The 10,740-nt window shown below is 53.9% G+C and overlaps 5 protein-coding genes across 5 annotated transcripts; 1 reads left to right on the top strand and 4 right to left on the bottom strand.

The window, feature by feature from the left end:
* Positions 1-87: 87 nt before the first annotated feature.
* On the bottom strand, positions 88-1,362 carry HD553DRAFT_362758 (Alpha/Beta hydrolase protein; the record flags this gene model as incomplete). The annotated part of the gene is made up of 2 exons (XM_046184002.1): positions 1,043-1,362; positions 88-965 (listed from the first exon to the last, which is right to left on the bottom strand). The coding sequence occupies exons 1-2, from the start codon at positions 1,251-1,253 to the stop codon at positions 88-90; spliced, it is 1,089 nt and encodes a 362-aa protein (XP_046033796.1). The 5' UTR covers positions 1,254-1,362.
* Positions 1,363-1,494: 132 nt separating this feature from the next.
* On the bottom strand, positions 1,495-3,394 carry HD553DRAFT_352465 (NADH:flavin oxidoreductase/NADH oxidase; the record flags this gene model as incomplete). The annotated part of the gene is made up of 7 exons (XM_046183702.1): positions 1,495-1,712; positions 1,798-1,993; positions 2,081-2,170; positions 2,270-2,332; positions 2,461-2,628; positions 2,707-3,015; positions 3,116-3,394. The coding sequence occupies 7 exons, from the start codon at positions 3,392-3,394 to the stop codon at positions 1,561-1,563; spliced, it is 1,257 nt and encodes a 418-aa protein (XP_046033795.1). The 3' UTR covers positions 1,495-1,560.
* Positions 3,395-4,003: 609 nt separating this feature from the next.
* On the top strand, positions 4,004-5,766 carry HD553DRAFT_300390 (chaperonin 10-like protein). The gene is made up of 6 exons (XM_046178633.1): positions 4,004-4,324; positions 4,433-4,445; positions 4,516-4,786; positions 4,843-5,115; positions 5,194-5,315; positions 5,382-5,766. The coding sequence occupies exons 1-6, from the start codon at positions 4,167-4,169 to the stop codon at positions 5,616-5,618; spliced, it is 1,074 nt and encodes a 357-aa protein (XP_046033794.1). The 5' UTR covers positions 4,004-4,166; the 3' UTR covers positions 5,619-5,766.
* An 83-nt stretch (positions 5,767-5,849) lies between these two features.
* HD553DRAFT_352463 (CheY-like superfamily) lies at positions 5,850-7,539 on the bottom strand (the record flags this gene model as incomplete). Its single annotated transcript, XM_046183701.1, has 6 exons — positions 7,252-7,539; positions 6,968-7,153; positions 6,835-6,897; positions 6,656-6,766; positions 6,175-6,540; positions 5,850-6,122 (listed from the first exon to the last, which is right to left on the bottom strand). The coding sequence occupies exons 1-6, from the start codon at positions 7,441-7,443 to the stop codon at positions 5,850-5,852; spliced, it is 1,191 nt and encodes a 396-aa protein (XP_046033793.1). The 5' UTR covers positions 7,444-7,539.
* Positions 7,540-7,946: 407 nt separating this feature from the next.
* On the bottom strand, positions 7,947-10,236 carry HD553DRAFT_329837 (GroES-like protein; the record flags this gene model as incomplete). The annotated part of the gene is made up of 10 exons (XM_046181941.1): positions 7,947-7,976; positions 8,045-8,145; positions 8,221-8,257; positions 8,442-8,489; positions 8,561-8,764; positions 8,850-8,926; positions 9,006-9,256; positions 9,373-9,468; positions 9,941-10,072; positions 10,199-10,236. 10 exons carry the CDS (start codon positions 10,234-10,236, stop codon positions 7,947-7,949), a joined length of 1,014 nt encoding a protein of 337 aa, XP_046033792.1.
* Positions 10,237-10,740: the final 504 nt, after the last annotated feature.

Raw genomic sequence — 10,740 nt, 5'->3', positions numbered from 1 at the left:
ACCCTAACCCCTAACCCCTAACCCCTAACCCCTAACCCCTAACCCCTAACCCCTAACCCCTAACCCCTAACCCCTAACCCCTAACCCCTAACTCCTGATGAACTCGACGACCTTCGCATGTGCCTGTTCAGTCTCGACCGGTGACTCTTCCTTGCCTGAGTACCGCAACCAATGGTCGACCCCAGGAACCGCCACCAGTTCGACGTCGACACCCGCCTTCTGTAGCTGATCCCTGGTCGTAACGGATTCTTCGAACGGGACCAGCTCATCCGTCGTCCCGTGTACCAACATCGTCGGCGGGAACCCCGATCCCATTCCGAGTCCTTCAAAGTAGATCTGGGGGAACAAGCCGTGATGCTTCTCGGGGACGACCTCTTCAGCCTTCTTACTGTCCGATCTCCCCCAACTTCCTCTTAGTTCACCTCGAGTGCCACACAACGTATCCGATAGTGTCCCACAACGGTTCCACCAATCCCAAATCGGCTCCCTCTCTAGATCGTTCTCCCACCCTTTCAAGCGTTTCTCCGCTGGGTAAGGCGAGTCCGAAATCTCCCCCCTTGCATATAGCCGGCTTATAGTATCAAAGATCTCAGAGTCCGTGTCGTTGTCGTCCCCCTGCGGTCCTTCAGCCCGTATCCATGGACTCTTGATGACATCCCCACCCATCCCGAAATACGAAAGCAATCCTACGCATCCGAGCTTCGACTTCCCCTGCCCAGACCGAAGATTCCTCTCGTGCAACTCGATCGCAGCTAGTCGAGCGACATATCCTCCTCCCGAGAAGCCCGAGACCAGAACCTTGTTCAGATCGGGGTTGACCCCGGCAGGCAGAGCGGCCAGGAATCGATCGGATTCGAGGTAATCGAAGAACGACCTGATATCCTGCAAGATTTCGTGCCCGGACGTGGGGACGAGCAGACGGTGTCCGGGTTGTACGAGGATGTGGCCGTCGTCCAGAATAGCCTCTATTACATTTTAACCCCTGAACGAGTGAGACCTCGAGCACCCCATCGCGAGAATCGCCAACATACCTGCGACTCACGTTTGACGGTAGGAAACACGAAGTCCATATCCCTCGACCCAGTAAACATCCCACCCGGATGATAACTGATCACACCTCCTCTCTGCCCACCATCCGCAAGTTCAGACCGGCATTGAGGCGAATAATGAAAGTTGGCAAAGAGTTCCAGACCTGAACGGGTCGTCGCATATCGATTGACGTGGATGATTGTGGTCGAGGCGAGCTTGTTCATGCTGCGATCGTGCTTGCGTTCCCGTCGTGGGCTTTTACGAGGTACAGGACGTATAACGACTAAGATGCACTGAATGCTCTGCTATTATCGTTGTGTAATCGTGAGCACGATTTTATACTGGCAAGTGGTGAGGTTACTTGTATCTTACATACTCGTCGGCGTGATCCTGCCTCCTTCGAGGTCGACCTCGCGCTGTAACTTATCGATGGACCTCGACTCTTACTCTCGATGCACTCCAGCTGTCCAGACTCGTCACATCGCCATGCTATGCATCTATATCGGAACATACACCATAATAGCACATTGATCACTGTCGACCATCTCCTCGTCGTTCCTGCTCCTCTGCGTAAGTCAGCAGGTCGGTATACCCTCGCGGTCCAGCCGAGTAAAAAGTAGGTCGATCGTAATGATTGACAGGGAGACCTTCAAACACCCTCGCTGGCAAGTCCGGGTTGGCAACTACCAGTCCACCCGATTTCAAGTCTGAATCTCAGTGACCTTCGCCTTATCTTTCACACGGAAACCTGTAGCTCGTCGGACTGACTGAAATATCGACCAAACACGGCCACATCTCCGGTGCGCTCGACCCATTCGGCGACATCCTCTGGGGTATGTCCCGAAGCCGAGAGGATCACCGTCGGATTCTCCTCAGAAGGACTTTCTATGCGTGGGCTGGACCTGGCGTAGTCCGATGGACTCGTAAAGGCCGAAGTGTCTTGTCGACGTATGATGGCTCGGAACTGGGTCGACACCGTAAAAAACCAGAATCCTCAGATTTGGCACTCGGAGTCGCTCGTTCTCGTTCGAACGGAGGATATGATACGCACGATATCGTTGCTCTCTACGATACCCTCTCCGACATTCTTGTCAGCTTCCATGCCGGACCAGGAAGACTGTGCTTCGACCAGGTGGATGTACTGGAAGACGAAGTGCGAGTTGAACGCAAGTGATTCAAGGCGAATCTTATAAGCTATAGACTCGGAAGAAAACGTCAGGTCTAGAATGTCCAGACTCACACCGAGCTCGGGATGTTGTTTGACGATGGCCTTGACGAACGGGACAAAGGTCGCATACGGGTCCTGAATGAGAGAGAGACACGATTTTGGCAGGACTTGGTCAGCTTGGAGGTCCTTTCTAGAGATCGACTCCTCGATCTCGAAACCCTCGAGACCTCGTTTCAGTCGTTCCGGGACAAGACAAGACTCACTTCCTCCAACATGTCTTGATGCCTCCCCCAAGGACTGAGTCGGATGCCGACTTTCTCTTGTCCAAACACCTGGGCCACCGCCTCGAGTGCGCGTAATCCAAACTTGATCCTGTTCTCTACCGGACCTCCCCAGCTGTCGGTACGTTTGTTCGAGACGGATTGGGTGAACTAGGAAGCAGCGAAGGGGACCCGTCAGCGAGATCGTGGCGTGCCTCACGTCTATCACAGACGTCGCCGGGGACTTACCTGATCTATCAAGTATCCATTCCCACCTAGGATCTCTACTCCATCAAACCCCGCCCTTTTGGCATTGGCCGCTGCGCTGGTATAACTCCGCAAGTACCGTTCGATATCCTCCTCGGCCATCTGCCTCGAATCCGGCGTATCCGTCGACAAGGTAGCAGGATGAACACCTCTGATCGGGTTGGGCGACGGTGCGACGATCGGGATATGAGGGAAATGACCTCCGTTGGCCCGTCCGAGGGCCCCGAGTTGGAGCCAGATGTAACCGCCTTTGGCGTGTACGGCGTCGGTGATTTTGCGCCATCGAAAGACCTGGACGGTCAACAGGAGACCAAATTGCGAATTCAGGTTCGAGTCATTAAGAGACACGAACGTCATGGACACCATTGTCATCTCCTCGAAACCTCCTCACCTGTTCCTCCGAATAGATACCCGGCGCGTTGGGATAACCTCCAGCCTCTTCCGAGATGACGGTCGACTCGGTGATCATCAACCCGCCCTTATTCGCACGCTGACCGTAATACTCGACCGCCATGTCCGTTGGAGCCAGAGTGTCTGGGTCGTTTCGAAAACGGCTCAGCGGGGCCATGGCGATCCGGTGTACGGTGAGAGGTCGGTCGGAGTTTGGGCCGATCGTGACGGTCTGCGTGAGACGACCGGTAGGAGCGGGACGTGCGGGGTAGTAGACCATTGTATAGATGCAAGATGAGGTCGATCGTGAAGTGTCGAGTAGGTAATCGGCAGTTGGTGCGGGAAGATGCGATGTCGTGTATATGGCGAATGTCATTGATGTGGAGCGTTTGCCGCTGTTCGGATTTCCCATTCGATTATTTGCGCCAGTGACCTTATATCTGCCAACATCCTATCTCGAGGGCGAAAAGTTGCCCATGAAAACCTCCCAGATCGTCCGCAGACAGATTCGAGGATGGTTGATTGATAAGCGCGATGACGGCTGCAACTCGGTTTCATCTCGCTAGCAACTTCGCTCAGGCGCAGCAAAGGTCGGTCGGTGTTTGATAATTTGTCCAAACTCGCTGTTGGATCCCTCTCTTTTCTTTCAGTGTGTCTCTCTCCCCCTCTCTAACCACACTGTCCCTACAGCTGTCACCGCACCACTCCGTGCTTGCTAATCAAAGCGATACGAATTAAACCTGTAACTCGGGTTGCGTGCGGATCCCGCCTATAGCTCGCGCTTGTCGACGGAACCTTATCGAAGATCAGGCTTAGTAAGCCAAGACCTTACAACGTCTAGAGTTTGGGATGACGAGCTTTTTTAGCCAAATACACTGGTACAGCCTCGCTCTGTAGAACCAGGGAGCTGATGTCAGACTATATGAATACCTCGAGCGGTTCGTCGACTGGTATTTGACGTTCCGAGTCTTTTCTCTAGCCTACCTTCCATTTCTCACAAACACACATACACACGCACGCAAACCCAACCGAGCTCAACAACCCCCACGACAATGACCACAGAGTTCCCTCAGACTATTCGAGCCGTCGTGACCAACCCCAAACTCGCCTCTCTGGAGCTCAAAGAAATCCCTTTTGCGAGCAGATCAGACATTATATATCTCGGGCCCAACGCCGTCGTGGTCCGAAACCAAGCCATCGCTCTAAATCCGTGAGTCGCGCATCGAATCGGGCCAAGGACGAGCAAGCGCGACCCAATGTCAGCAAGAGACTCGTATGTCTGACTCTATCTTTCCCTCTATCGCATTTGTCTACTCAGCACGGACTACAAGGTGAATCCTCCATAGACATTTATCGTACGCCCCAGACATGTAAATCTGACCGTTCGTACTTTCACCGCAGTATGCCTATGAAGGCTGGGCGGCAGACAAGTCAGCCGTAATGGGTACGGACGGGGCAGGGACCGTCATCGCGGTGGGATCCAACGTCAAGCACGTCAAAGTCGGTGACAGGGTCTCTGGGATGGTCTTTGGTGCATCCTCCCAGTCGAACGGGACCTTTGCCGAGAGTACGTGTAGTGTGACGTCCATGGTCATGCAAAGCGCTCCAACCGCCTTGCAAGCTGACGAGCGTTGCCATTCTGGGTACAGTCACGGTATACGATGCTGCCCTTGTTTGTCGTGTCCCGGACGAGATGAGTATCGCCGAAGCGTCCGCCTTGATGGTCAGTCCACTTTGAATGGCACGACGCAGCGCCTGATGCGTGCGGACACTCAGGCGCGACCGCTGTGGGACACCACGCTGTTCAACTTGCTCACCTCTCTGGTTACCGAGTCTTCACCACCGCTTCCCCGGCCAATCACCAGAGACTGCTCGAGCTGGGTGCGGACAAGTGTTTCGACTATAGGAGCCCCTCGGTGGTCGACGACATCAAAGCTGCCGCCGGCGAACAAGGGATCTATGCAGCCTACGATACTCCCGCTTCAAACGGTTCGACGGCGAGTTGTATCAGCAAGTCGTCCCTATAGCTCTCATCGTCGAGTTCGACTGACCCTTTTGCCTGATCCCGGACGAACGTAGATTCCATCGGTCCGAACGGTGGCAGGGTCATGTCGACTGTCCCTGCAGATGCTAGCCTTCAAGCTCGACGTTCCGACGTCGAGGTCGGCTTCGTCTTGGTCTACACCATGGTCGGCTATCCCGTAAGTCTCGGCTCTCGTCTGACGCTTGGCTTGATCGCTCCATTGATTACCCATTTTACGCTATAGTTCAAGTTTGCGAACGGTTTCGACTTCCCTGCACTGCACGAGGACAACCGCCGAGCGCTTGAGTGGGTCACGCAAAAGCTTCCTGCCTTATTGGAAGGCTGGCAAGAGGGTCAGGGATCGGCTCGATACAAGCCTCAGAAGCTTCGATTCAACCACGGTCTGGACAAAGCCCACGAAGGAGTGGCTATCCTCGGCAAAGGGGCTTACCAAGCCGAGAAACTAGTCTACCTGATCTGATCGCTGTTTGATCTGTCGTGGCGGACCAAGTCGATGAAAACGCTCATTGGTTGAGAAGCGGTACTCACGACGATGTGTTTCCGATCTCAGAGTAATAAACCGTATCGCTTAGGAGCACCCGAGATCTCGCATTTAGGCAGAGTACAGGTATTATATCGTTGCACATGACCCAAGTCTTACAACCTGACGCGATGCGACATCCGCGACAGCGCGGATCACATAGTCTCTGCTTTACGACCCGACCGCCTGATGTGTCTCCCTTCTCTCAATCCCTTTCGCTCCATCGTTATGCGTCGTCGTCAACCACTTGTGCAGCATCTCGTCGACCGTCTTGGTCGTAATCGGTTTGATGAAAAAGTCGTTCATACCCACGGCGAGACATCGTTTCTTGGCGTCGTTCGTCGAGTCGGCGGTCAGTGCGATGATGATGAGATCGGACTGTTCCATGCTATTGCGGATGTGATGGGTCGCATCATAGCCGTTACAGAGCGGCATGTCGCAGTCCTGGCGAGTCGAGGCAATGAACGTCCGTCAGGTGCGGCTATGACATTCCCACGACAACGACCCATCCGGGACGCAACATAAAGACGATATCAAACACCTCGCCGTGCATCTTGCTGATCGCCTCGAGCCCATTCGCCGCAGTAGCCGCATCGAACCCAAACCTCTTCAAGATGGCCTTGGCGATCCTCATATTGACCTGATTATCCTCAACGAGCAGAACCTTGACCGTGGAAGGATCCCTCACATAATTCCCGAAATTGCTCTGATTATCCGCCCCCTGCTTGCCCGCCACGTTATTACTAGCCTGGATCTTCAGGTCAAAGGAGAACGACAACTTCCCCCCTCGTCCTCTGACTAGCTCGTCTCCAACTTGCTGCCCAGCCCCCGCAAATATTCCCTTAGGGGTGATGACCAGCCCCTGGGACATGTTTGCCGCCGCCATCAGTCTCAACAACCCTTCTGCCGAGAAATCCAGCCCGATGCCGTCGAGGAGCGGCGTTGGACGTGCGTTCGAATGGCTCTCGATTGATGACCCTGATGACGACCTCGGCATCGTTCCTCACGACGTCGACCTTCATCCGACATTGCTTTTCCGCCGAAGAGGCGATGGTCGTGGTGACCAGGTTACTCATGATCTGTTGAATCTGGCCAGCCAAGTCAGAGTCGAGTCAGCCAGCGAGCCTCTACTTGCGACACGGACTCGTGAACTCACCTTGGCGAGATCTCCCTCGAACAATGGCGACTTTGGATCCAACTCCAGTACGACCGACGTATCCTGCCCATCCACCCCCGTCTGTTACTGTCTATACTCTGCCACGCCCGTGATGACGGCCACGATATCAAACGGCATGATGTTCACCGTCCCCTGACCGTGTGACAAGGCGGCAATGTCCTGCAGACGGTTCAACATCGCCTGAAGATTGTTGCTGCCTTGTTCCAGCGATTGGACGCATAGTTTCTGGTCCGTCGGGCTCGGCTTCTTGCATCAGATCGATGGTGGCTACGATGGCATTGAGAGGTGTTCGGAGTTGCTGCGAATGAGATACGATCAGAGGCAGGCCACCCATCATCAACACACATACACACAAACACGACGACCGGGAACCATGCTCGCTCCCGCAGCACTCACATGCGAAACGATCCCTAACACCTTGGTGATCGGGGTCGACCTGATAGACTCTTTCAACCTGGCTAGATTCTCCTCTTGTATCCTATCCTTGGCCTCTTCGATGATCAGAGCTTGATCCCTGGCCGAGTACGTCTCGAAGTATCGAAAATCCCGTTCGGACATTGCCGATCGATAATGGTGACGCAGATTCATCCTCGATGTGATACATGGGGGGGTATAGTGTGAACAAGGGAGTGAGTATGATGAAGTGATATGTGTATCTTGTAGATTGTATGGGTAAGATTAGGAGTCGGAGTAAAGATATGTCCACAATCGAGAAGAATGTCAAGTTCAGGTCGATCGAGAACTTCCTTTGGCACTACTACTGTGCGAGCGCGAGCAGGATGATGTCACGCTCAACAATTGGACGTCTCGCCACCAAAACCTTTGCAAACTTCATCTTCCACCTCTGACCAGCTCGAGGACCATGTCACTATGCTGGGTCAGTTAAGGCAGACGTTTGGTTCTGATGTTCGGACACACATGCAAACGGCCCAAGATTGACGTCTGGAACGAGCGAAATTCCCGATCATTCGTACTTGCGATTTTCTGTGCTTTTCGATTACAACAACCCTGTTTTAAACGTTTGATTTTACTTGACTTGCCACCCGGACTTTTTGATCACCAGTCGAACCTCCTAACGATATACAGCGTAATTAGTGCAGCTTCAAAACGGTCCGTCCGACCTGTGATCAACAATACCCCTTTGTCAGCGATCTTTCAACGCCTCGCCTTCCGCATGAGCGACACTCACCATCCTCCCCTGATGCATATCCTCGTAGATCTGGGGCAAGTCCTCGAGCTTCTTGAGTACGAACTCGCACTTGACTTTGCCGAGCGCGGCGAGCTGGATGGCTTATCGTCCGAAAGATATAGGTCGATCCCGGTCAGCTGAGGGCAGGGCGACGATGACCTCAGATGCAGACTCACCTTCATCCGCATCTTGACGGTTCCCAACGTAGCTGCCCTGTGATTCAAGGTCCCATTGCCGCATGCGACGATCTTGTCAGCCCATCTTCCGACAGAGCAAGAGACGCCGTTGGCAATGCTAACGAGGAGTTTCTTCTCGTACAAAACCTGTCGTCGAGATCGAGAAGCCTTCATCAGAACCGCAACCTTGAAGAGCGATCAATGGTCGAACCCAGACTCACATGACTAAACACTTCGCTCTTGATCACCGCTCCGGGAGGCAACCCGACCTGCTCGAAAAGCCACCATCAGCATCGCGCACAGCTTCTCTGTCTCCCTTTGACCTCGTACAGGTACTCACGGCGACGACGACCCCACCCGGCCTGATATACCCCAAAGCCTGCTCATACCCGGACGCCTGTGCGGCCGTGACGATGCTCGCATGTGGCCCAAGTCCATCCGGAGTGGCCGACTTGATCGCCTTGACGATATCCTCGTGTTCCTTGAAATCGATCCAGACTTCCGCTCCGAGTTTCTCGCAGAGTTTCTTCTTCTCTTCGCCGGTCTACGCAAGGCGGGAACAGGACGACGATAAGCTTTGGAGTTTAGCGTCGGCTCAGCTACATGACAAAGATAGGGGCCCTACTGACGTCGATAGCGATCACACGAAGACCCTGAGCTTGAGCGTATTGGATGGCCAGATGACCAAGTCCTCCTCCCGCCCCGGCTATGGTCAAATCCCCAAGACCAAAATGACCATCATCAGCAGACAAACAGTTCTTCACCCCGAGATCCACCACACTCACGCAGAGCGATCCACTGCCCGACCCTAACCCCCGACTGCTTGATAGCCTTATAAACCGTAACCCCCGCACAGAGCACCGGAGCCGCCTCGTCCAGCCCCAAACCATCCGGGATCCTAGTCAGGTGGTTGGTATACGAGACCGCGTACTGCTGGAACGTCCCATCATGGGTGAACCCGTGCAACTTGGCTTGAGAGCAGAGGGATTCGTAGCCTTGACGGCAGTAGGCGCAGTGCATGCACGAGTCGGCCAGCCTGCGGGGGTTCCACAAAAGAAGAGAGACGAAGACGGATAAGTAAGGACATTAAAAAGTAAGTGTCCGGCGAGGAACAGATGTCCGGCTGCAATCGAGCGAGTCGCAGGTACTCGCCATTTCATCCCCACAGCATCCCCGACCTTCAAATCCGTCGTAGTGTTATCCGCAATCGCGACGATCCTACCCGCTCCTTCGTGTCCACCGCAGAGTCTGTACGATCGATGATCAACGATCAATGATCAATCAATCAAAGATCAATAACAAATAATTGATGCAGCATCGATTAATGGTCGTGTTTGTGTGTTGATAATTTGAGAACGAGGACGAGAACGAGAGCGAGATGAAAATTCAGTCGTGATCAAGCGAATGCAGATGTTGATTAGCGGTTCAACATGAGACGAGTCCTAGTAAATAAGGGGGTGTAGGGCTTACGGGAGCTTGTTATCGAGAGGCCAGTCGCCCTATCATACGATCAATCTGATAATTAGGAAACCACGAGACATTTGTTTGTAGGTGCAAAAACCCGTTGTAAGACTTACCAACAACCTGTCGAGATCTCGCCGTAATCGCATCATCGTCGTCATCGTCATCGAGACCCACAACTGAACACAGTCAGCCTCGACCACGACCTACTCCTTGTCTCCAACCAAGCCATCTTGGAAGGACTGAACTCGGGACTCACGCATGCAAATCCGTATGACAAACCCCACTATACTCTACTTTCACCAACGCCTGACCCGGTTCGAGCTCCGATTGCTGATTGACCTTGTACTCCTGGATTGATACTTCTCCTCCGGTCTTTTCGAAAAAGGCGCTGTGAGAGCGATGTAGAGGTGCACGAATGACGAACGTTAGTACTTGAGGAGAGTACAGGCGGGGCGGAGAAACAAGATAGTGGACAGGAAGGTTTGGAAATGTTTGAGGGGACTGTTTGACTGACCCTTTAGCGGTCTTTGGGATGTTCTTTGCCGAAGACATCGTTCTGCGAGTTTGCTGTGACCTGTATCGCGTATTGCGACTCGAGGACGGCAAGTGGTTCGTCGTTCATTCTCGGTCCTTGCATCTCCTTGCTATATACAACGGTGAGCCGCGATGCGGCACCGCTGGGAAAGCTTGCTGGCAGCTGGCACCTTGAGTACGAGCGGTATCTGGCGGCCGTGTCTCATGCCTTCATGCTACCATGCTCCTATGAGATCGAAGTCCACGTCAACTGACCTCCTCGGATGATGTCGACGATCAGCGGACCGCGCCGAGACTCGCATTCGGGGATCGTCGAGCGGCAGGCGCTTACGGTAGAAGTCCGGCCGCCCGTGGCAGCTGGCCCTTACGACGTCGAGGTCGGGAAGGTGGATCAAAGCTGGCAAGAACCCGAGATGATGGCGGATCAAGATGGTGACAAACCTTGCTGAGACTTCGAATCGCGGTCGATATCGCTCACGAACCGGTGAGGTCGAGGTCCAGCGGGTCTCGGGGATTTCCGTG

This window comes from Filobasidium floriforme (genome assembly GCF_021052385.1).
Source record: "Filobasidium floriforme strain CBS 6241 chromosome Unknown HD553scaffold_23, whole genome shotgun sequence".
Classification (NCBI taxonomy): domain Eukaryota; kingdom Fungi; phylum Basidiomycota; class Tremellomycetes; order Filobasidiales; family Filobasidiaceae; genus Filobasidium; species Filobasidium floriforme.
The sequence above is the reverse complement of the archived record's forward strand: the minus strand, read 5'-3'. Positions and strand labels throughout refer to the sequence as shown.